This window comes from Sus scrofa, chromosome 3 (genome assembly GCF_054392235.1).
Source record: "Sus scrofa isolate SSC_HxYL_T2T_F1_AM1 chromosome 3, Sscrofa_HxYL_maternal_Yorkshire_Landrace_v2.0, whole genome shotgun sequence".
NCBI classification, from domain to species: Eukaryota; Metazoa; Chordata; class Mammalia; order Artiodactyla; family Suidae; genus Sus; species Sus scrofa.
In genome coordinates this window covers 39,465,328-39,490,082 of record NC_139385.1, presented here as the reverse complement: position 1 = coordinate 39,490,082, position 24,755 = coordinate 39,465,328, and the positions used below count along the sequence as shown (strand labels likewise).

Here is a 24,755-nt window from a genome sequence, read left to right as displayed (position 1 = left end):
TAAGTCTGAAGGACTTTCATCCCGTGGGGTGAAAAGATACCATACCTCACCAATCATTCCATTCCACACGTTGTTAACTTTCTTGCCGTGCTTCCCGTTAGTCACCAGGTAAAGGTCATAGGTGAACTTCACGGTTCTGGAAAGCTTCTTGAGGATATCGATGCAGAACCCCTTGCAGCATTTTTTGACATTCATGCCCTCGTTGGTTGAATTGCTGTAGAGAAAATTCCGAGGGAGGAGAGTGTCAGTACTGGACAATGTGTTCCTAGCCATTATCTACATCCTTCTACTAATTCTCAGGTGGGAAATTGAGGCTTAAAATGAGGAAGTGGCTTTTCCAAGGACTCACCATAAGTTTATGACGGCAGAAGTAGCAAGTGCTCTTAATGACGAACAGTAACCATGACCACAGGTAACATTTACTGAGTCATTACTATTTACTAGGCACTGCGATAATGCTTGATACTATTGTTGGATTAATCTTCATGACTTTCCTCTTGAAATTCCTGCCATCAAGCCGTGGGTTAAGAATCCAACTGCAGTGGCTCCAGTTGCTGCGGAGGTGTGGGTTTGACCCCCAGCCCTGGTGCAGCAGTTTAAAGGATCTGGCATTGTCATAACTGTGTTCTATCCCTTGCCCGGGAACCTCCATATGCCACGGGTGTGGCCATAAAAATTAAAAAAAAAATCTTCATGACTTTCCCATCCCCATTATACAGATAAGAGGTGCCACCTCTTATTTTTTTAAAGTTTATAACACATATGACCTCTTCGGCCAGAGTTTAGATCACCTGATCTAAACTGAATCATGAAAACTTATTGGAAAATGGAAAAGAGGAAGAGGTGAAATTCTCAGAGGGAGGAGAGTTTCGATTCATCCTGTCACTGCAGATAGAGGTCGGCAACCAGTTAGGAATGGCACTTTTCCTTACGAGGAAAACTCCTTGGGGAAGGATCAGGGGACTCAGAATTTACTGTGCCCGAGTCCATGGACTTCATGTCTCTTGATCAAGTCATCTGTCAAATGAAGGCTCATGCATAACATTTTCCCTCCCACCTAGATGGAAGGGAGTGTAAGGGGTGACACTATTAACCAGCAATGCCCTCGATCAAGAAAAAGCCCTCTTAAAACACAGAGGGCATTGGTGTCTTAAAAGTTATCATCATCTACTGAAGGTTACACTCGTTGCTTTGTGCCAGCCACCTTGCTTTATTTACCTGACTAAGTCATTCTCAAAGGACACCCACAGAAAATAAGAAATGCTTTAAAAAGGGAAGGAAAGGAGGGTCTTTCCCAATTGGTAGCAAAAAGTACTTCAATAACTCTTGCAGGAAGATCAACAAATGCCTCTCTGGGCAATGTACTCGGTTCCACCTTGCTCGGGGTGTTCCGTTGGCACTGTGCTCAGAGGCTGCGTCACACATGTCAGAGGATGGTGCTGCTTGAATATTCCATTGCTGGTGAATCTACACGCTGAACTGTTCCCTGAGCACTAAAGTGATGTTTATGGAAATCTAACAGTGTAGTAGGAAAACACATTTCCATATCATGTGACAAAAGTAGGTTACCTAGTGATACCTATAGAATAGTCATAGCTATATAAAAACAGATGCGCTTATGAAGTATTTGGATAGGAAAAACAATGAATGATGAAGCATAGCTATTTTTGATGGCTAAGAAATTTTTTTTTCTTGTTTTCATATTTTTATATTTCCCCCCAAAATTATCTGTGGTGAGTATATAAGATACATACACACACAATATATTACATAAACTTAAGCATCATCAGTATATATCTGTATCCGAGAATGTGGATATAGTTGACAATATAACTTAGAGTAATGGAAATGGGTTGCAGAATGACACTTTCTTCTCTCTCTCTTTTTTTTTTTTTAGGGCCACACCCAAGGCATATGGAGGTTCCCAGGCTAGGGGTCCAATCGGAACTGTATCTGCTGCCCCATGCCACAGCCACAGCAATGTGGGATCCGGAGCCTTGTCTGTGACCTACACCACAGCTCACAGCAATGCCAAATTCTTAACCCACTGAGTGAGGCCATGGATCAAACCCACAAGTTCATGCTTGCTAGTTGGGTTCATTAACCACTGAGTCACGACAGGAATTCCTCAACACCTTTTTTCAATGCTTTCTTTATCTCAGGATCACAGATCATCTACCCTGAATCCTGTCTTTACCACTGCCTCCTCCTGTCCTATCCCTGACCTCTGCTCAACCAACCTGCATCTGCTGGCCAGGACCACCATGGAGACTTTACTATCCGGCCTTGACCCTCCCGCCCTCAGCTTGGGGGCTGTGGGAGGCCACATCCACATGTATTTACATGTGATTATTGGTGGACCTAACTCTGCAGAACATCAGGAAGTAGGAACCCTCCTTCCCCCCACCAATTTCCCAGAACAGAAGGAGTCAGGCTGGAGTTACAACTGCCATAAATGTGATAGAAATATGTCCTCAGCACATTAAATTAATGCATGTCCAAAGGAGATGTCCTTCTGTGGCTCTTCAAAAAATGTGTCAAAATCAAATTCTCTCTTTTTCTTTTTGGCCCCTGTAGGCCATGCATGGAAAGGCCCCTCTTTCCATTTGCATCTCTTTCACTCTCTGTTCCCTCCCTCATTCTATTATAGCCTCTTCTTTCACCTGGTGAAGATTCCTGGGAGAGTTTGGACAGGAGTGTTAACTCCCCAGGTTTAAGATTCAGGGCCACAGTGACATGGTGACCTACATGCTGCTCTGACCTCTCTAGGGACCTCAGCCAAGTTTAGGTTAGGTATTCCCCACCTGTCCCTGACACTAGGTGTATTCTGGACACCAGTGGTCACTGATGCATTTTCATAAAACAAGCACCTACTGGTAAGACATGGAACTAGACCCTGAGAACATGGGATGAAAAAGACAAGCAGAAGGTGCACTCGTTGAATTCATCATGAGGATTATGGAAACACAGACCATATTGGGAATTTGTTGGTTCTCATCTCAGACTGTGTGTGTGTGTGTGTGTGTGTGTGTGTGTGTGTGTGTGTGTGTGTGTGTGTGTGTATAGGGTATGACAATTACACAGAAATCTGAGAAATGGTACCCATTCAATCTCATCACTCTCCATCACCACCCAAAAGAAAAGGTGACTCATAAAAACAAATACAGGGAAAAGGATCCAACAAATCATCGATTCTTTGGCTCTACATCTTCCCAGTGTGCCTGGCAGGTCAGGCAGAGCTGCTTCTAGATCCTGGGTCTGCCCTCAGCAAGCATGAAAACCCAGAGGAGTCTCCTCATTCACAGACCTCAGTTTACTTAAGTACATTGAGAAGACAGATACTTACCTTGCAGGATAGCTGGAAAGATTAAATAAAGTATCAAAAGCACCTGTCCGCACAAGTGCTTAAAGATACATTTTTCTTACTTCTTACCAATGATTTGACAGTTTAGGGGATTAACTGGCAGTGAAGCCATTTACCCCTACATATCAAACCAGATAATTTTTCCTCACTTTTCTCTTTATGTCTTAATACTCAACTAAAAGGTTAGAAGAAAACTCTGATTTCTCAGCCCACTTCTTATTACCTGATTCTTTAGAAGACTGATGTGTGCCCTCAAGACCCCACAGTAAGAGACAAAGGGTTTTCCCTAAAAGGAGATCCTGGAGAAAATAAACACAATTGTGTTCCTTTTTGGAACCTATCAGCCTGCCTCAGAGATAGAACTTTCAGGAAATGCAACTGATCTAATTTGTGTGAATGTTGGGATTAATGGATCCTAGTAATCTTCTACTGCTTTCAGGCAAATCAAAGAATTTAATTTCACCTAGAAGCACAGTAAGCTACTCATGTCACCAAGTGGGAAAAGGAAAATTGCAAGCCACCCCTTCCCACAGGAACCCCAAACATGAATTTGAACCTGATAATCTGTTTAGATTCTTCCATTGAAAAGTCAAGTCTTTTAAAGACAGTCATTTATTTGGCAGTTCGTTTTCTCCATACCAGGGTGACTCAGGACTTGGTGATCTATTGTTTTCAGCTCCAAGGCTTCTGATTTTAAAGGCTTTAAATTCCAATTATTGGCTGTGAAGCACAGGAGGCCCTACTGAAGCAGAGAAGGCACTGATATCATAAAGGAGATTCTTTCCCTTTGCTTTGCTTTGCACCAGCCACTCTGCTTCATCTGACCAAATTCTGCTCAAAGAACACCCACCCAAGTCCAAACCTCCTCTGACAACTTCCCCACGTCTCCCCTTGTATGGGACCTCCAGATCACCACCTTCAAGTACTGCACTAGGCTTCCTTCTCTTTCCCAAACTCACCAACCTCTTTCCTCCTCTGGTGCCTTTGCACCTGCTCCTCTACCTGGATGGCTCTTCCCCAGTTCTTCAAATGTTTAGCTTCTTCTCCTCTTTTATATGAGACCTTAAATCTTACCTGGAGAGCCAGGAGCCTCACATATCCCATGTTACTCTCTTATCATGCTGCCTTCTTCAAATCCATCACGAGGCTTATCCTGATGTGGAATGGTCCTGTCCACTCATTGGTTGAGCTATTTTAACTGTGTATGCTCCTTGATGGCAAGGTCCTTCCCTGTTCACTGATGCATCCCCCATGCCCCACTCAGTACCTAACACAGAAACTGTGCTTCATGCATATTTATATATTGACTAATCTGTTCAGAATGTCAACTCCAAAGAGGCTGACAGCTCCAAAAAGGCTGATGGTTATTTGCTGAATAACCCATTCAGAATTTCAACTCCAAAAAGATTGCTCATTGATTAAAAAAAGAAAAATTCTCAGAACCAAAATGTGCCTTCATAATGCATTTGGCAATCATATTTTTAAAAAATTGTCTTTATCCTAAGCTCTGAGGATTTGCATCACGTATAATAATAACTTAGGCTGGAATGTGGAATGTGGGAAGAAAGGTATCCATTCACTCATCATCAACACTGGTGTGTCATATTCTGTGCTTGTCATTGGGGATAAAAGATTAATAAGTCACATCCCCTATATTTAGGCAGTCAGTGCTCCAGGGGGAAATACAGACAAAACTGTAAGCCATAAAACAGGTGAGAAAGACAGAGAGAGTGCTGTGGACTAAATGGTTATGTTCCCTTCAACTTCCTATGTTGAAACCTTAATTGTCAATGGGATGGTATTTGGAGATGGGACCTTGGGGTGGTAACTACGTCATGAGGGTAGGACCCACACAAATGGAATTAGTACACTTAAAGAGGCAGGAAAGCTTTCCTCCCCTTTCTCTCTGCTTTCTACCAGGTGGGGAGAAGAGAGCTGTTTGCAAACCAGAGGATCCTCATCAGACACTCGAACTGCCAGCACCTTGACCATGGACTTCCAGCCTCCAGAACTGAGGAGCGAATGTCTATTGTTCAAGTCACACACTCGTGGTAAATTATTCGAGCAGCCTGAATGGACTAAGACACAGAAACACACCGTGCAAGGAGGGAGAACCAACCCAGCTTGGGGAGGGAGTGGTTATGACTTAAAGGACAAGCAAGAATATTCTAGGTGAAAGAAGGCGAGCAGAAAATACTCAGAAAAAATAGACTTCCATCCAACTACCGGCTTTTTCCTTTTGTGACTCCCCCACAAGGGTGGTGTTTGTGTTACATCTGCATTAGTGAAGACTATAACAGGGCCTTGGACTTGGCCATGAAGCTCTGTACTTCTTCAAAGGATTTTCAGATTAAGGAGAATCCGTCACCAGAGGCTCTGATAAAAAATCTCAGTTCCTCTTCCATCCGTGTAATAAAAGACGAGGTGACACTGATGTGATGCTTGCCTGCTGCTGGTAACCTAGGAAACCCGCAGGAGGTCAGCTCCACCTTGATCATATTATAATGGCACAGGTAAGGTGTGTGCTATCCCCCAGAAGGAGAAAAGTTTTAAAAATTCTGCAACGTTTGGAAATAGAGAAGAGGTGGAAGGAAGGGGAAGGTACAGTTTGGGGGAGGGAGCAGCCAGAAATACAAAAGAAATAATTGTTTTAGGAAAGACTGAAGGGCAGGATTGATTCACCATCCTGGTTACAAATATAGCAGTGGAGTCAGAGGGACCAGTGTTTGAGTCCTGCCTCCTCCATTTAGCAGGTGAGTGGCTTTGAACATGCTTCTTGATCTCCTAGTAACTCAGTTTTTATCATATTTAAAAAGGGAAAAACCACACACCTCATATTGCTGTTGTTGGAATTAAATGAATGCAAAACACTTGCTACAGTTCCAGGTCTCTCAAAAGAATCTGTCTATCTGTCTATCTATCTAATGAAGTACAGTTTATATTACATTTTACAATCATTTGAGAGACATCACTGTTGTCGATGACACAGGCTATTGAAAAGGGCTGGGCACGTTCAACCAACGGCATCCCTGGACTCACTTGATTTTGACGAACTTCCGACACGGCACAGTGTTCCTCACGCATGTCTCAGTCAGCGGGTCGATGTCTTCCACGATGACGAAGGGGGCCTCCTCCAGGGTGACGATGCTCAGATGGTTGTCGTCTGGCTCGCAGTCGGAAAAGGACTTGTACCTGGGCCACACGGCGTGCCTCAGGCTCAGGGTCTGGTTCTCCCACTTGCCCACCTGCAGCATGAAGACAAAGACACACTTGTGCTTTCCTGCACCACTGGCCTCTAGAAAGGCCAGTCCTCCCCCATTGGAGGCGCAGGAGAAGAACCCCAGCATCTCCAGGGCTTTTCTGCGACCCACCTCAACAAACCCATGTATTCATATGCTAAGAAAGATGGGGGTGAAGGGAAAGCAGAAGAGTGGGTGGCCCCTATGCCCTGGACTCTCCCCACATGAATTAAAGATGGGGGTGATGGCCAATCACTGATGCTGACAAAGCTCCCAGCTGACGGTCATGTTTCACCAGAGCTCAGGACCACTGAGGTCACGCAAACAACATGGACTTTTAGAATCAGAGAGGACAGGGCTTGAATCCCCAGCTCTGCCACTTGCTAGCTGCACAACCCCAGGCAGGCTCTTAATCACGATAAACAGCTGTTTTCTTATCTGTAAACAGATACAACTCCATCTACTTCTAAGGATATCATGGGAATTAAATAAGGCAACTCGAGAAGAGCATGAAGCGCAGTGCCTGACACACAGGAGGGCTCCAAACTCTCCCTTTTTGGTATAGAAGTGAGCGGAAGAGAGATCTGGAAAGTGCTAAGAAAAAGAGGAAAGAAGAAGATGAATTCCAAAAGCAAAAAGGAGGGAGGCGTGTCAGGAGAGAGAAGCAAGGGGCCCGGAGCAGGTTGAAGAGCCAGAAGCCTCTCTTCAGGCTCAGATCCGGTTCTATTTAAGTTGCAAATTAAGGTGAACTTGTATTAATCCAGCACCAAGTGGAGACTTTTACTGCTTAGCGTACATCAAGACCTGTCAAAACAGAATCGATTGTGTTCCCTCTGAACGGCAGTCGGCATCTTAGTGAAATCAAATTGAAGGCTGTATGTTTTGAACCTTAATTTTATTTGACAGCTTATTGGCGCACACATGCCGGGAGGAAGCTGCCCCCAGGGCCGCGCTTTCTCGCCTTCTCCCTCCTGCTCCCACGCGCAGCTGCTTGACACTACAGGTCAGCGCTCTATTTGTCACTCCAGCCTCAAGGAAGATACCTCGTCTGAAGAGCTAAGTGCCCGTCCAGGCTTGTCAGTGTTGACGTGACCCGCTCACCTCTCCTCCTGTCACGTGAGTGTCACCCAGACATGAACCTCAGGCCCTTAAAGAGAATTCAGACACGCTGGGCACCGGGAGAGGCGGCAGGAGAGAAGGCAGCCCGCACTCTCGAAGATGACCTCATTATCAGGACTGGGAGATTTGTGGTACTTGTAGAGAAATGTGCTGTGTGGCCAATGACACAACTGCCCAGCCTCACTGATACCTTCCTTTTTAAGTGAGGAAGGGCAATAGAGTAATTCAGCCAAACACACCTCCTCACGCTGGCATGTGTAACACAAGCCAGAGAGAATGTGGAGCCCATCAAATTCTTCATTCATTAATACCAACTATGTGCTGGCATCAGCCTGGGGACAATGAGGGATGAAACAGAACAATTCCTGCCTTCTTGGAAATATCAGTTGGCTGCCGAACAAAGGCCAAACCAATAATAACACACTTGCAAATAGATAAAGAGACATCCAAGCTCTTTCTCTTGGAACATGTTATACTCATCCCTTTTCTTTCCTTCCCAGAAAACTCAAACGTGGAGTTCCCTGATGGTTCAGCAGTCTAAGAATCCGACATTGTTACTGCTGTGGTTCAGGTCCTATCCCTGGCCCAGGAACTATTCAGGCAGGTTCTATCCCTGGCCCAGGAACTTCTGTATGCTGTGGGGTGGCCAAAAAGAAAAAAGAAAACTCTATACATGTAAGGATAACCTGACCCCCTTGCTGTACAGTGGGGAAAAAAGAAAACTCAAAAAATAACTTTCAAGAGGGGCTACTTAGTTCACTGGGTAAGATAATGGCTTTCGGAGTCAGATAGAACTAAGTGCGAATGCTGGCTTTACCCATTAACTGAGCAGCCTTGGGAAAATTGCTTAACCTGTCTAAGCTTCACTTTTTGTATCTGTAAAATGTGGTTTGCAACAGATTGCTTTCAGGACTGTAGTGAGATCTGAATGAGCCAAAAATGTACATGAAGCATTGAGCACAGAACTTAGTATGTACCATACATGCAGCTGCTATTATTTTATTATGGCAGTTAGCATTTAAGATATAGTTCAAATATGGCCTAATCTGTAAGGGCATTCCTGCCTGCCTTAGTAATATAGAAGTTTGCTCCCAGCGTTCCCACAGTGGCACCGTGGGTTAAGGATCCATTGTCGTCTCTGTAGTGGTTCAAGTTGCTGCTGAGGCTCAGGTTTGATCCTTGGCCCGGCACAGTGGGTTAAGGATCTGGCATTGCCACAGCCATGGCATAGGTTGAAGTGAAGGCTTGGATTCGATCCCTGGCCTGGGAACTTCCATATGCCATGGGTGTGGCCAAAAAAAAAAAAAAAAAAAAAAGATCTTTGCTCCTATCTCCACCATAACATTTGATGCCATAATTACAACCATGTCCCTTTGAGCGCTTCTGTGTAGTAAGGAAATGTGGCAACATCACCACTTGTTTTAATCCCCACAAACGGCACATGGTAGTGATTATTACTGTGACATCACAGTCCAGGGAAGTAAAGCACAGTTTATGTAACCTGCCCACACATCTAGTAAGTGGTGGAACCAGAGCTACACCATGGAACCATCTGAATCCAAAGGCACTTTTCCTCTAGTGCTTCTATTCACTGAGCTGCGGTAATCATATGATAGCCCCAAGGCCCTTTCTTCCGTGCTGTCGCAGCTCCCAAGGCCCCACGATAACATAAACAGAGGCAAAGACCGTTTGGCCAGCAGAAACTTGGTGATGTCACTGTCCACAGCACATACCCTGCACTGCGGGAGGCAGGCAAAGTTCCAGCCCAAGGCTGACTCACAGAGACTGCAAAGGTTTATGAGTTCCCAGAGTGCAATAACTGCCTAAATCTCCTCAAAGTTCCTCTCTCCCTTCCCAACACGTCTAAGTTAAGCACCCCTGGGTCAGCCTTGGAGGGCGGAAGCAAGTGGTGGGTGGAGAAACACTTGATCAGGAGCTGAAGCTGCTGTGTAAACAGTGCTCTAGATCCCGAGAGCTCTCACCTCCTTCCCCTAGTCCAAACACCAAAATCCCAACTCCAAGATTTTATATGCCAGATAGGGGAGAAATGGACCTCCTTCTCTTTCCCCTCCTGTATCCCTATTTACAAGGGACTACAATCGAGTCCAGAGTCTCTACACAGGTTCAGCTGAGATTCACTTACTCCGTCACTATTTATTGAGTGGCTACTAGGTGCAAGCACTGTGCCAGGCACTAAGGCTACTGTAGAGCAAGCAACTCAATTTTTATTTGCATAAACATCTTATGCTAATTAGGAAGACAGACATGAGTCAAATAATTGCACAAAAATGGATACTGCACAAAAATGGACATCACACAAATTTAGCATCTTGCTCAGGTCACAGTGTAAGGGTCAAAGCAAGAATTTAAACCTAGTGAAAATCTAGAATGCTGCTTATCAGTACCTCCCTCTTTGAAATTTGGTTTCTTCTTTATTTTATTTTTTTAGTGCTGCACCCACAGCATACAGAGGTTCCCAGGCTAGGGGTCGAATCAGAGCTGTAGCTGCTGGCCTATGCCACAGCCACAGCAACACCAGATCCAAGGTGCATCTGCTACCTACATCACAGCTCATGACAATGCCAGATGCTTAACCCACTGAGCCAGGCCAGGGATCAAACCTGCATCCTCATGGATGCCAGTCAGATGCGTTTCCTCTGAGCCATGACAGAAACTCTGGTTTCTTCATATTTTAAAGGTAAATAATAGTGCTCACCTTGCAGAGTTATTGTAAGGATTACATGAGATGATAAAAAAAAGAGGAGTCTTTGTGTTTCCACTACTCTGGGCACTTTAAATAGTAATGTATGTAATTCTAAAGAGAGACCCATATATAAGATACTACTATTATTATCTCCATTTCACAGATGAGGAAACTGAGGCACATGGGTTAAGTAAAATGTTCAATTCACACGTTTTGAGAGTGTTAGAATCAAGATCTGAACCAGGACTCATTTTTAAATCGGTGGAGAAATACAAGAAGTTTTTGCTGGGAAAAAAAAAGAAAAGCTTCATTAAGTTGGTGCAGAAGCCTGACCAACACCACCTCAACCAGATGATCAAGGCCAAAATCAGCAGGGACATGTCATTTTGAGATTATGTCCCCTTGACCAAATGAGATGACAATGGCGTTTCCCCTGTGTGCTTTTCCTCCCTAAACACATAAAATCAGTCTGATCATAGGAAAAGCACCAGAAAATTCCCAATTTAGGAAGAGCCCAGCAAATACCTGACCAGTGCTCCTCAGAACCATGAGGATCATCCAAATACAAAGAAAGTCTGAGAAACTGTCATAGCCATGAGGAGCCTTATGGAGATATTACAATTGAATGTAATGTGGTATCTTGGAGAACTATCAGGATGGAGCAGAAAAAGGACATTAGCTAAAAACAAAGGAAATCCGAATCAAGCATGGGCATTAGTTAACAATAATGCATTAATACTGTCTCATTAATTGTGACAAATACACCATATTAAGGTCAGGAGTTAATAACTGGAAAAACTGGATATGAAGTATCTGAGAAATTGCTGTACTGTGTAATTTTTCTCTAAATCTAAAACTATTCTAAAAGAAAAAGGTTATTTAAATTTGTCTGTGAAATCAAAAGAGAGATATTTTAAAAAGAACAGTTATCTTCTTACAGAGTGGAAGAGTTTCCAAGAATGTGCACTCTGGAGCCAGTATCCTGGCTTCGAATCCCACCTATGTCACTTAGATAAATTTTTAATGTCTCTTTGCTTCAACTTCACTATCTGAAAAATGAGATGATGATAGTAGTGTAACTCATAAGATTACTGAGAGGACTAAATAGTTATTATATACAAAGCATACAGAAGCACGCCCAGCACATGGGATGGGCTGTGTGTTATTACTTTGCTGTTATTTAAATCAACTTAAAAAAAAAAAAAACCCAAACTTTTAAAGGGTAGTTCATATTATTTCACATTTTAATTCCATAAAAACATGTTTTGATACTAACTTTAGTTTAATGTGGGCAGTTTTTTTTCCCCACACCCATGATTCCATCCACAAATTATGATTTTCTCCACATTTTCCCTAGAGTTCCGTAATAGACTTCAGCTGTTTTTGCCTGGCCCTCATCCATCCACTTCTCCCCTCCCCTTTTTTTGGTTATGCTGATTTTCCTTTGGAGAGATTCCCTGCCTCCAATTTCAAGAATAGAAACATGTCCTTTATTTGGCAAATCAGGACATTGAGTACTCCCATAAGCTACAGTGATTGGCTCAGGAATGTGCATGTGACCTAAGCTGAGCCAATGAGAGTTTTCCTTGGGACTTTGTTTGGAACTATTAGCATAGGGTGATCACAGTAGAAGAACCTATCAGAGAATGCACAGAGAGCTAAGAAATAGAGAGAAGGGAGCTATGGAGTCATGACGGCACTGCTTGAACTTTTGTAAGAATAAATGTTGATGGCTTATCAGACACAACTTAGAATAGATTTACAAGGAGATCCTGCTGAATAGCATTGAGAACTTTGTCCAGATACTCATGTTGCAACAGAAGAAAGGCTGGGGGAAAAATATAATTGTAATGTATACATGTAAGGATAACCTGACCCCCTTGCTGTACAGTGGGAAAATAAAAAAATAAAATAAAAAAAAAAGAATAAATGTTGACATCCACTGGGCCACTTATTATATGTTAGGTACTATTCTTTTTTAATTGAAGTATACTTGATTTACAATGTTGTATTAGTTTCAGGTGTTATGGCAAAGTGAATCAGTTATATATATAGTCTTTTTATGTATAATCAGTTATATATATTCTTTCAGAGTTTTTTCATTATAGGTTATCACAAGATAGTGAATATAGTTCCCTGTGCTATATAGTAGGTCCTTGTTGTTTATCTATTTTATATATAGTACTGTCTATCTGCTAATCCCAAACTCCTAATTTATCCCTCCCTTCCTACCCTTTCCCCTTTGATAATCATAAATTTGTTTTTTATGTCTGTGAGTTTATTTCTGTTTTGTAAATAAGTTCACTTTCATCACTTTTAGAGTCCACATAAAAGTGATATTATATGATATTTGTCTTTCTCTGTCTGATTTACTTCAATTAGTATGATAATCTCTAGCACCAGAGATTATTAGCCTTATTAGTACTATTTTAATTCTTATAAACACCCTATACACATGGGAAGGTGTGGCAGGTAATTTGCATTTCTATTGTGAAATTATTTGTACTTGAAAAAAGTCCCAATTTCAACTAAATAGGTTGTGTGGGAGAAGAAAAAAATCTTTACCTTCAAATTAAACTGAATTTTGGTGATAAACCTTTAAATGTTTTCAGCAAATAAACTATGGTTTTGAGGACAACAAAAAATAATTTACCTCTAATGGAGAGAAGTGATGTTCTTCAAAGAAATGTAAAACGGGGAAATTAACTTTGTAATGATTTTTTTTATCGGTTCTTATTAAAAAATTTAAGTGTAGTGCTTTTAGAAAGCTAATTGTTCTTCAGCTCCTAGAAAGTGTTTTGTGAAAGGACAGTGATTACTTATCAAAATGTTCAGCCAATATTTTTCTCAAAACAAAGACAACTTCATCTCCAGAAACTGTCATAAGCTAAAATTCACCTCTTCATGTCTAGGTAAGTCCATAGTGATGTCACAGAGGCTGCAGGAGGCTGGACAAAATGAAATTAATAGATGTTTGTGGCTCTCCTTTCAAAGAGGTATGAAATAGATCAAATTGATCGTATTTGATCTAGTCATGAAATACAAGAGACAATTAAAATCACCTCACAACTGGTCTCTTGGTCTCACAAGCCACTATATATATATATACACACACATACATATACATATCACCAAAACCATAGCTCGACCTCTACTCAAATCCTTCTATGACTCATACTGCCTAGAGAATCAAACCCAGACTCCTCTTTACATTAATGGACCCTATAGTGTAGGTCCAATCAATCTCAATACACTTTCCTCTCTACCACTTTTTTAAACCTCTCTTTTGTACACCCTATATATAGTGTCATACATGGATACCTTCAAACACACATACAGTTACACCTGCACATACTCATGCATGTATGTACGTATGTATGTATGTATATTCATATAGCTGACTTTCGAATAACATGGGGTTATTCCATTCAGTCAAAAATTCCTGCATAACATTAACTTGGTCCTCCATATCCATGGCTCCTCCATATCGATGGACTGAACCAACTATGGGCCATTTACTACTGAGGAAAATCCATATGTAAGTGGACAGTTCAAACCCACATTGTTCAAGTATATGTATATGTGTTTGTGTGTGTGTGTGTGTGTGTGTGTATATAGCTGAATATATACCTATACATAAGCACACATCTACACACATATACTTACGTGAATTCACAATATACACACACATACACACCCACTTCCACACAAATGTACTGGTACATATACACACAAGACTTTGCACACTCATAAACACTAAGCCACAATGACATACACACTTTTCAGTTCTTACCACACACACCCTGAATGCCACCCACTACTCTGCCTTTGCCTGCACTATTTCTTCCTCCTGAAATTCCTCTCCTTATCATTTCCACTGATTGAAACCCTACCCATTCTTTCCAGGTCCAGCTCAAATACCACTTCTCCCCTGCAGCCCAATTCTCAAGCTGGAATGCATTTTTGGACATTCTCTTTTCCTCTTAAATTCTCCTGCGTGTTCATTTATAAGCTCAACACACATGAATCCAGTGCTTTACACTGAGCTGGGCAGGAGGCTCTCGGGCTGCAACTGTGAACAGTTCAGGCCTGGTCCTGGGCCTCAGACTTTTCGGTCTGGCTAGAGAGGAGGCGTTCAAGCTCAGTGGCCATGGGATAACATGACATAATAAATGAGATAACTGCCATTGTGGGGTGAGCACAGGATGCTACTGAAGCAGAGAGCTTCCTGCTCTGCAAATAAACCAAAGATGCTTCCTATAGGAAGAGCCTCTCAACCATGAGCTAGACCAGCAGAGTTGCTGTGTGGCTTGTTCCATCTTTGTCCTTAGGGCAAGAGAAGTGTGTAGAGGGGTGGAGATGGGAGTAATTGAAGACTTTTAATCAAGGGAGGGATAAAATCAGTCTGATGCATTAGGACACTTCTTCCCAATGCAGTGCAGAGAAAGGTTTGTGCCTAAAAGATTCTGAATGCAGAGCACTGAGTCAGGGGCAGCTGCATAATCTGGATGAAACTGGCATAGGGCCACGTGGGTGAAGCGGGCATGAACACACAGAATCTCGAAGCAGTGGAATCAACACAGTTTAGAGACCGATGGTATGACTGTATGGAGGGGGGTAGTTTAGGGCTGTTCACCCTATAGAATCTCTGGCCTGGCAAGCCTTCCACACCACGTGGCCCACATCAGCTGTAGTACGGTGTTCACAGGCTAGTTCAATAAATATTTGCTGAACCGAACTCGATCCAGACTGTGGCACAGCATCAATTTTGACTTAGAATTCAAAGTTAAAAGGAAAGTTGCCTGTTTACTCAGATCCTCTCCTTGGAGACAAGACAATAGGGAATGCAAAATTAAAAACCAGAGAGGAAATTTATTAAAATTGACGATGAAAGCAGAGTTCACCGTGCCTGTGCTCCAGCATGACTGGCCCCAGTTAGCTTACTGGGTGATTTCATAACCAAGGGGGAAGCAGGCCTTAAAACAAACACTTCACATGTGCAAAACATCGGAAAACATTTCACTCCGGATAATAAGCAGTGATTTACTCCCAAGCTGGAGCAAATGTGAGTAATTAACTCTTCAGGAAGATGAATTTAAGGAGAAAAACAAAGCAAACAGGAGGCCAATTTCTCTCCACCTGAAATATAAAGTCTTCCAAAGGACATAAATGTCCGTGAAGGAAATTTAAAATTAGTTAATGTCCATATTTAGCATAAACAGTATCACCGATTAGCATCACTTCCACGCCTCTGCATGCAAATCTCACACACAAGCAACCTGATAGTAGGTTTATACACGGATAATTTTGTGTCTTGGGTTGCTGCTCAACACCAAAAGCAGATCTGAATTTGATCTGGAAACTACAACAAAGATGTCTAAGCCATGACTGTGACTTGATATTAAGTTGAAATACGCTCTATCTGGAGTGGTTAGCAGTTGAGTCTAGCAATTTTATGGCAAACCAAGACCCAATCTAACATCTGTTCAAGACAGCCAGGTTCTCCTGAAGCCAGATGTCACACCGGACCACAGCTTTCTCCTGAATGATATATTTGAGCAAACTTCTACAATGAAACTGCTGAAAGACAGGTGTGGAGCAAACCTGTGTTGCCTTCAGTGCCATAAGGCCTCAGATGGCCCCTGGCAGAGTGAAATTCAGAACGGCTTTTCAGGTGTTGAAGCACCTGCTTCGAGTGACCTGTCTTGAATGCATCCACTGAGGTAGTTGGATTATGAAACTTTAGCAAGAATAAGAACCTCTCTTTGGGGGCTGATTAAGAAGGAAGACTCCAAAAGGGAAGGGGGAGCACAGATTAGAAGCATAGGATTAACAGATATGCACTATACCATATATAAGATAAACAACAGGAATTTACTGCCTAGCACAGCGAACTATAGTCAATATCCTGTAATAACCTATAATGGAAAGAATCTTTAAAAAAATACATGTATAACTGAATCACTTCACCGTAACTGAAATATTGCAATATTGTAAATCAACTACACTTCAATGAAAATGAAAGAATGAATGAATGTATGTAGACGCCTAGACTTCTGGAGTGTGTGCATCAGCAGGTGTGGGATGAAGCCTGGAAACCTGACTTTTCAACCAGGAGCCCAGGTCATTCTGTTCTAGATGATCTAAGGACCACATTTTGAGAAGCTCCGAAAGGATCACACCTACGTCTATCAGCAGCATTAAACAGAGCATAAGGACAAGATGGAAATCTTTCTTCTTGGGTTTCTTATGTAACCAGTGGCAATTGCCAGCAGATCTAAATGAGTTTAATCAGCTATTAGAGCCTTAATTAAATTCCTCTCAGTTGAAATTTCAGAATTGCCTAATTGTTATACAGCTCACATTGGAGCAGTTGATTTTTTTTTTTCTCCTATAATAACTATTCTCAGGATAATCTAGTATCTTTATGGATACCAGCGTCAGCTGTCTTAGAACCCAGCACTGATCTGGTTATTCAGGGAGACATGTTTTGATCCCCATTATTTCCACAAACAACACACCCATTTGCTTCCATCCCCCTCCCTGAGGTTCAGCCAACTTGAGAAGAGCTCAATGCTTGTTCAACCTCAGATTTTAAAGTGAAAGTCTCTGGAGCCATGAGCCTCCATTTTCTTCAAAATTTCATTTATTACCTTCACTTTCCCTGAGTTCCTCTGTTCCGAGGTCCCTGGGGATGCAGAGAAGTTCTTCTTTGGTTTGATTACTTTTTAAACTTAAAAAAAAATTATTAAAGTGTTGTTGATTTACATTGTCATGCAAATTTCTGCTGTACAGCAAAGTGACTCAGTTATACACACACACACACACACACACACACACACACACACACACACACATACATTCTTTTTGCAATATTATTTTCCATCATGCTCTATCCCAGGAGATGGGATGTAGTTCCCCGTGCTGTACAGCAGGACCTCACTGCTTATCCATTCTAAATGTAATAGTTTCCATCTACTAACCCAAACTCCCCATTCATCCGACTCCCTCCCCCTCCCCCTTGCCAGCCACAAGTCTTTTCTCTTCATCCATGAGTCTGTTTCTGTTTTGTAGATAGGTTCATTTGTGCCATTTTTTTTTCATTTTTATGGCTACACCTGCAGCATATGGAAGTTCCCAGGCTAGGGGTTGAATAGGCAGAGGGAGCCTATGCCACTGCCACAGCAATACTGGATCCGAGCTGCATCTGCAACCTAGGCTGCAGCTTGGGGCAACATTGGATCCTTTACCCACTGAGCAAAGCCAGGGATTGAACCCACATCCTCACAGATTTTTGTTGGGTTCTTAACCCATTGAGCCACAGTGGGAATTTCCATCTGTGTGCTATATTTTAGATTCCACATAGAAGTGATATCATATGGTATTCGTCCTTCTCTCTCTCTCTTTTTTCTTTTTTTTTCTTTTTTTTTTTTTTTTTGCTTTTTGGGCCACACCTGTGGCATATGCAAGTTCCCAGGCTAGGGGTAAAATCAGAGCTACAGCTGCTGGCCTACACCACAGCCACAGCAATCTGGGATCCGAGCTGTGTCTTTGACCTACATCACAGCTCATGGCAACGCCAGCTCCTTAACCCACTGAGCGAGGCCAGGGATCGAATCTGAACCCTCATGAATCCTAGTCAGGTTCGTTAACCACTAATCCATGAAGGGAACTCCATTCTCTTTCTGACTTACTTCACTTAGCATGATAATCTCTAGTTGCATCTATGTTGCTGCAAATAGCATTGTTTTGTTCTTTTTATGGCTGAGTAGTATTCCATTATGTATATGTACCACATCTTCTTAATCCATTCATCTGTCAATGGACATTTAGGATGTTTACATGTCTTGGCCATTGTGAATAGTGCTGCTGTGAACATAAGGGTGCATGTATCATTCTGAATTACAGTTTTGTTAGGATATATGCCCAGGAGTCAGATTGCTGGATCATGTGGCAGTGCTATATTAAGTTTTCTGAGAAACCTTCATACTGTTTTCCACAGTGGTTGCACCAATGTACATTCCCACTCTTTGGTTTATTTTTAATTCTTTAAATGCTTTTAAAAATTTGTCCCGGTCATTGGCTAAACAATAAATAGTGTTTTCTTCCTCTTCTTAGCTCCACATCGGAGTGTCTTAACATCAAAGGCTTGAAAAATCAGCAAAAAGTCAAAAGAAGCCCTCTCACAATTACTAATTAATTTTTTGATCCTGCTCCTTGGAGACTTTCATTGTGTAACTTCTGTATCAGACAGTCTTCCACAGGCTGTAATAATGATTATTAAAAAAGTAATAAGTATAATAAGGGGCATTTCTTGAGGCACTGTGACCACCCCAACATGCACTTTCTCATTTTACCCTCACAACCCTGTAAGGAAAAGGCCATCATTACCCTCATTTAACAGACTGGGAAACTGGGAGCAGACGTGACTTGGCCAAGATCAAAAAAGCAAGTGAGAACAATAGGAGGTTGAGCTCAGGCCCTCTAACTTGAGAGGCCGGGCTATTACCGTTGCTTGATATTCCCAAGGTTGCCATCAGATTTCATCTGGGAAATATTAAGGCAAACAAGTGAAAAGAGGGAACATTCTGCAGATCCACTGGAAAGAGCCCGCTGCAGACAGCGAGGTCCTGGGGAGCTGGGGCATCTGAGCTCAGGCCCCCCACATGCCCCACTTTTCCTCTTGGGAGAGAGGCAGGGTTTTCTCTCCCTGTGAAATTCAGGAGGAGAGGTGAGAACAGCCAGATGGGGCCATCTTGTGGTTTTCTTTCATGTTTGCCAGTTTTATTTCCTCAGTGTCCCCTCGACGTGATTCTTCTAAGGACCTTGAGTTCCACCGTGGAAGAGCCTCCAAACGCAGGGCTGCAGGGAGCCCTCGCAGGCTGGAGGCTGCTCACACCGTCATCCAAAAGGCGATTGGAATAAGCGATCGGGAGGTGGGTGGTGGAAGTCAACTGCTCAAATGTGAGCTGGGTGACAATTAGGTAATTTGGGGATTTCAACCAAGAGGAATGTAATTAGGGCTCTCACAGCTGATTAGACTTTTTCTTTGCCTCTGTGTGATCTCCGTCCGTTACGTAAGGAGCCTTAGAAGGCAGGAGTCCGTCTTGCTTTTGTATCACGTTGTACTGGGATGCTGACTGATGGCCAAGACAACGCGACTCTGTCTACATTGCTGCATCTGTTATTATCAAAACTGGGACATAAACTTGCTTGGACTCCTGAAAAGGTTGTTGCTTTGGGGAATAAAACCAGCATGCCTATAGATCTATAAAAATAATTCAGGAGAGGGATGAAGGCAAATGGGACACTCCCAGAAAGTGGAGTCGGGGAGCATAAGCATAGCATATTGGACAAACAACCTGACCTAAGGTCAGTCCTCTATTATAATCATAGCCATAACCACGATTATTTTTTTAACACCTTTGCAAAGACAATTTAGAAATACCGGAAAGCTTTTCTTTTTGACCTTCTCATGTACTTTTTCTGGGTAAATTTCAAAGAGCCGTGTCGTTTCTACTTGTAAGATAAATGAAATGCCATTTGCAATCTGGCAGAGTAAATAGCTCTTTTTGGAATATTTACTTGAAGGATATTTAGCAGCTCTTTGCTCCCTTGGCAGAGCTGCCAGTCAGAGTTAGGAGGCAGTCAAGACAAGGCTTCTCCAGCGCTGGGCTGAGAGCTGAGGGGCCCTTCGCTCTTTGGGATTACCAAGTCGCGCTCATCAGCCTGAAAGCTCTGACAAGGCTGAGTATGAAAACAGATATGACTCCTCTTTCTTACTCTTGGACAACTTTTCTTTCTTTTTTTTTTTTTCATGAAAACCTCGCAAAGTGGCAAAAATTGGGGGCTGAGTGTGTAACAGTTTATAAAAGGAGGTAAGTTCCAGGTTATTAAATTGCAGACGAAGGAAGCCCGAGGCATCAACGCATCAACCCTGACTTAAGGGATGGAACAGGCCAAAGGCCCACGGATTTCTTCACTCAGCATTATGTAAAAGAGCCAATTCCATTTGGATCTCAGCCAGAACATTCAAAGTTAACCTCATTGACAGTGTCTGCAGAGTTTTAAAATAAGGTTATAAGACCTGGGGGCATCGATCAGTTACAAAGCATTTCATCCCCTCACCCGTGAAAACCTACTGGGTTGTGAAAGCTGAAGGATTTGGAACACTTGGTATCAGGTCTCTGATGGGCATTCATTCTTTCGTATCTGGTCCAAACAATAAATTTAAGTCTTTGAGAGGGACACGTTCCTCCTTCCAAACGAAAGGGCGAGACAGGGGTTCGTGCCCGAGGCCCCTCTGGTTATTACAGAGATGCTGACCAAAGCCCTTGTGCATGGGTGAAATCCATCCCTGTGATGAAAGGCACACAGATCAGAACTTCAGTTCTCCTGAAATAAGATGGTATTTTGACAATCGTTTTTCTTTGCTCAGCTCTGGCCCCAAACTCCTTTGCTCCAGGCTTGTCTGAGCCCTAAAGTACTCCAGCAAGAGGCGCCTTTGAAATACTAAAGCCAACAGGAGATTTAATGGTGAGGAAACAGTAACAAGCTTAACCACGGCTTTGCCCACTGTTAAAAACATGATTATTAGAAGGCGGTGGGGGAGATGAGGATCCCCGTGGGACAGGCCAGATAAGACTCGCTATTTCAGAAAACTGAGCCTAAGTAGCCCTCCACTGTCAATCCAATTTCATCCAAACTGATTTTCCTCATCTTGGACAGTAATTAACGATGCCAGAGCCCTGCAGAGTCACGAGGATGAAAATGAGAATCCTGGTGACCATCCAGGGAGCTACACGGCATTTCTTAATGAATCATACTGGCAAACGCAGAGTTTAAAAGAACCCTAGATTTGGAGTCAGAAGGCCCAAATTCAAGTTCAGTGTGATGTTTTATGGGCTGTGTCGCCTTAGGTAAATCAAAACTTTGTAGACTCACACAAATTACAGCCAAAGGTAGAATTCTAAGATTCCTGATTATTCTGAGTGATAACAACCAATAAGCAAAGCTCTTCTCTAGGCTTCCAAGTCAGTTAAGGCTGGATTACATTGATTTGTTGGCTAATTCATTCACAAATGTTTACTGAGTGCTTACTCTGTGCCATACGCTGGTGACACAGCCGTCAGTAGACTCTAAGCTGAGGGTCAGCAAACTTTGGCCCAAGGGCCAATGGTTTTTGCACAACTCATGAGTGCAGGATGAATTTTATTTTATTTTTATTTATTATTATTATTATTATTTTTGCTTTTTAGAGCTGCACCCAAGGCATATGGAGGTTCCCAGGCTAGGGGTACAATCGGAGCTACAGCTGCCGGCCTATGTCACAGCCACATCAGATCTGAGCTGCGTCTGCAACCTACACCACAGCTCACAGCAACATCAGAGCCTTAAACCACTGACCAAGGCCAGGGATCGAACCCAGAACCTCATGGTTCCTAGTTGAATTTGTTTCCACTGTGCTATGACCGGAACTCCTGGATTTTATATTTTTCAATGGTTGAAAAACAATAGAAAGAATAACATTTTGTGACATGTGAAAATGATACAAGATTTGAATTTCTTTTTTTTATTTTTTTCCCACTGCACAGCAAGGGGATCAAGTTATCCTTACATGTATACATTTTTTCCCCCACCCTTTGTTCTGTTGCAATATGAGTATCTAGACACAGTTCTCAACAAGATTTGAATTTCTGTGTCCACAAACAGAGCTTGATTGGAACATGGCCATGCTCATTTCCTTCTATGTTGTTTACAGGGGCTTTCACACTAAAACAGCAGAATTTGAGTACTTGCCATACACACGGTATGGCCTGCCCAGCCTAACTTATTTACTAGCTGTCCTTTGCATGCCATGTTTACCAAGCCCTGATTGAGCCTCTGTCTATAACGGACCTGACTACTAATATGGAAAAATAAAATACAATGCTCTCAGAAGTAGTTATAAAATAAAACAGGAGATGACAAATGCCACAAAAAGGAAAGGCGAAATAAATGCAGGGGACCCTCAGAAGTGGAAGAGCAGATCTGGTGAGAGAGGGGAGACATTATAAGAGGAGGGGCAACTGAGGTGGAGAGCAGGCAAAGAAGCTGGAAAATCAGCGTGGAGATGGGACTTCTAGGTTGAATGAACAGTGTGGACAAAAGCATAGCAGCTGAGCTTAAGGGACATAGTTGAGGACTAGGAAATTGCCCAATTTGGATGAGACACACAGTATACAAAGGAGGGAAGATAGAGAAAGAGGAATAAAGAGATAGACAGGCCTGACTCTTGGGCCGAAATCGCTACATGCATATTGCTACTTGGTTGCATTGGAGTTCAGGGTGGCAACTGGCCTTGGGATCCCTTAATGATTTACTCAGCACCTGGCGGGGTGGGGAGACAGATATGTTCTCTGCTAAGTTTCTATGTGAGATAGAATGGACAGTGCCTGTTAATATCACTCTGTGCCCTGGGAAGGTCCTACCAAGAGCATCATGATGTTTTTTCAGTCCTATAAGTAAATCTGAAGCCCTGACAGTTAGTTTTAATTCCATTTGCTGGTCTGAGGCTCTACACGGTCACTGCATACAGTTACTTTCATAACTGTAAGTCTAACATAAGCTTTCCTGGATCCTTATGCCCCAAGTTGCAACCTTATGAATGTACGTTTGAGTTCTCAACTGGTTAAGAAGGCGTATTGGGGAAAAGAAGGAGCAAAAGGAAATTTCAAATAATAGACACACTTGGAAGAATCATTCTGGCCCGAGTGCTCTATGTTATGAGGATAATAATGCAAATCCCCAGAGTTTATAGAGCTTTTTTTTTTTGTGGGTTACAAGTTGCTATTTATTATCTCATTTCATTTGACCTTCATGGCACAGAGTCACATAAAGGGAGAGCAATAAACTAATGTCCATTCAAGTAACATCGACCAGAAAGGACAGCAGATATGTGAACGAACTGGAGACAGTCTTTGGACTGCTGGTCCAGAACATGCTTAATTGCTGATGGTTCAGTATTCAACTCCTTGCATGGGACTCAAAGAGAAAAAAGTGGACAATGATTCTCAAGTATATTCATCTTTAAACTTGGAGTCCAACTGCTCTGAGAAAAGAGAGCACCAACCCAGTCTAGAAACCCACGCAAAATGCAAAAAAAAAAGAAAAAAAAAAAAACTCCTAATAACTGTCATTAAGTTAATAGTTCCCATTAAGTTAATAGTTCCCATTTGTTAAACTCCTTCTAATATGTATCAGGCCTTTTGCTAGATGTTTTCCATATATTATTCATAATCCCCCAAGTTATGAAGTGGCTGGGTGACCATGTTCCAATTAATTCCCTTCTCTGGCCTCAATTTTCTCATCGGCACAATAAAAATGATTATGAAATCTACCACGTAGGGTTCTCGTGAACATAAAATGTGATAATGTATGCCATACTTTTGGCTCAGGGCCTACGGCACAGTCAGTGCTCCGAAATTGTTAGGCTCTTTTTTTTTCTTCTTCATTATTTGGAATTATATCAGAAACACAAACTGCATGCTTTTCTCACTGGAATCCTCTACCCCTCACGGCACTGGGTGATGTCCCTGAATGTTAGAATTTGACTGAGGAAGATGATAGAACTTCGTGATCAAAACATGGGCTTCAGAATCAGACAAACTGGGGTTCGAAATCCAGTTCAGATTCTTGGAAATTAACCTGTTCTCTGTATTCTCTAGTTTTTTCCTTTATAAAATGGGGGTAATGATAGGGTCAATCTTGTAGGGTTTTGTGTGAATTAAGAGAGATCATGTATACATAATTCTTTCTGACACACATCTAAGAAGCATTTAATAAATAGTAGCAGTTTACAGATGGAGACACTGATTATCTGAGAAATACAAAGAATGACAATTCTTCAGGGTTGACTTAGGTCTCAGAACTATCAACTTTTGTGCAGTTGATCCAACACCACTCTCTCCTGAATGTCCTAGCTACTAACCAGTGTCATGCTCAACGAAGCACCAACCAGGCCATCAGCCCATTGCTGCTGATTGTGCTGCTGAAATCACTTTTCCTGCATGGACCGGGCCCTTATCTTTGGACACTGATTTGGGCTCTGGATTAGATACATCTTTGTCTTCATTTTCTGTCCAGATTGATTTATAGCATAACTGGATGAGTGTCCCACATTTCTGAACCCTCATGCATTTTCAACAAGAGGACAATTTCTGAATGAAAAAGTTAGGGTGTCGGAGTTCCCGTCGTGGCGCAGTGGTTAACGAATCCGACTAGGAACCATGAGGTTGCAGGTTCGGTCCCTGCCCTTGCTCAGTGGGTTAACGATCCGGCGTTGCCGTGA

The 24,755-nt window shown here is 42.4% G+C and overlaps 1 protein-coding gene across 17 annotated transcripts in view; it reads right to left on the bottom strand.

Annotated features, from left to right (window-relative positions):
* GRIN2A (glutamate ionotropic receptor NMDA type subunit 2A) overlaps positions 1-24,755 on the bottom strand; it is a 596,378-nt gene that overhangs the window by 221,027 nt on the left and 350,596 nt on the right. For all 17 annotated transcript variants that reach the window (XR_014840820.1, XR_014840821.1, XR_014840818.1 and 14 more), the window contains 2 exons: positions 6,404-6,609; positions 46-214 (listed from right to left, as the gene is read on the bottom strand). Coding sequence is in view for 4 of the 17 variants with exons in the window: in XM_085017620.1 (XP_084873746.1) it covers positions 46-214; positions 6,404-6,609 (375 nt within the window). In the remaining 13 variants the exon portion in view is untranslated. The remainder of the gene's footprint in view (positions 1-45; positions 215-6,403; positions 6,610-24,755) is intronic.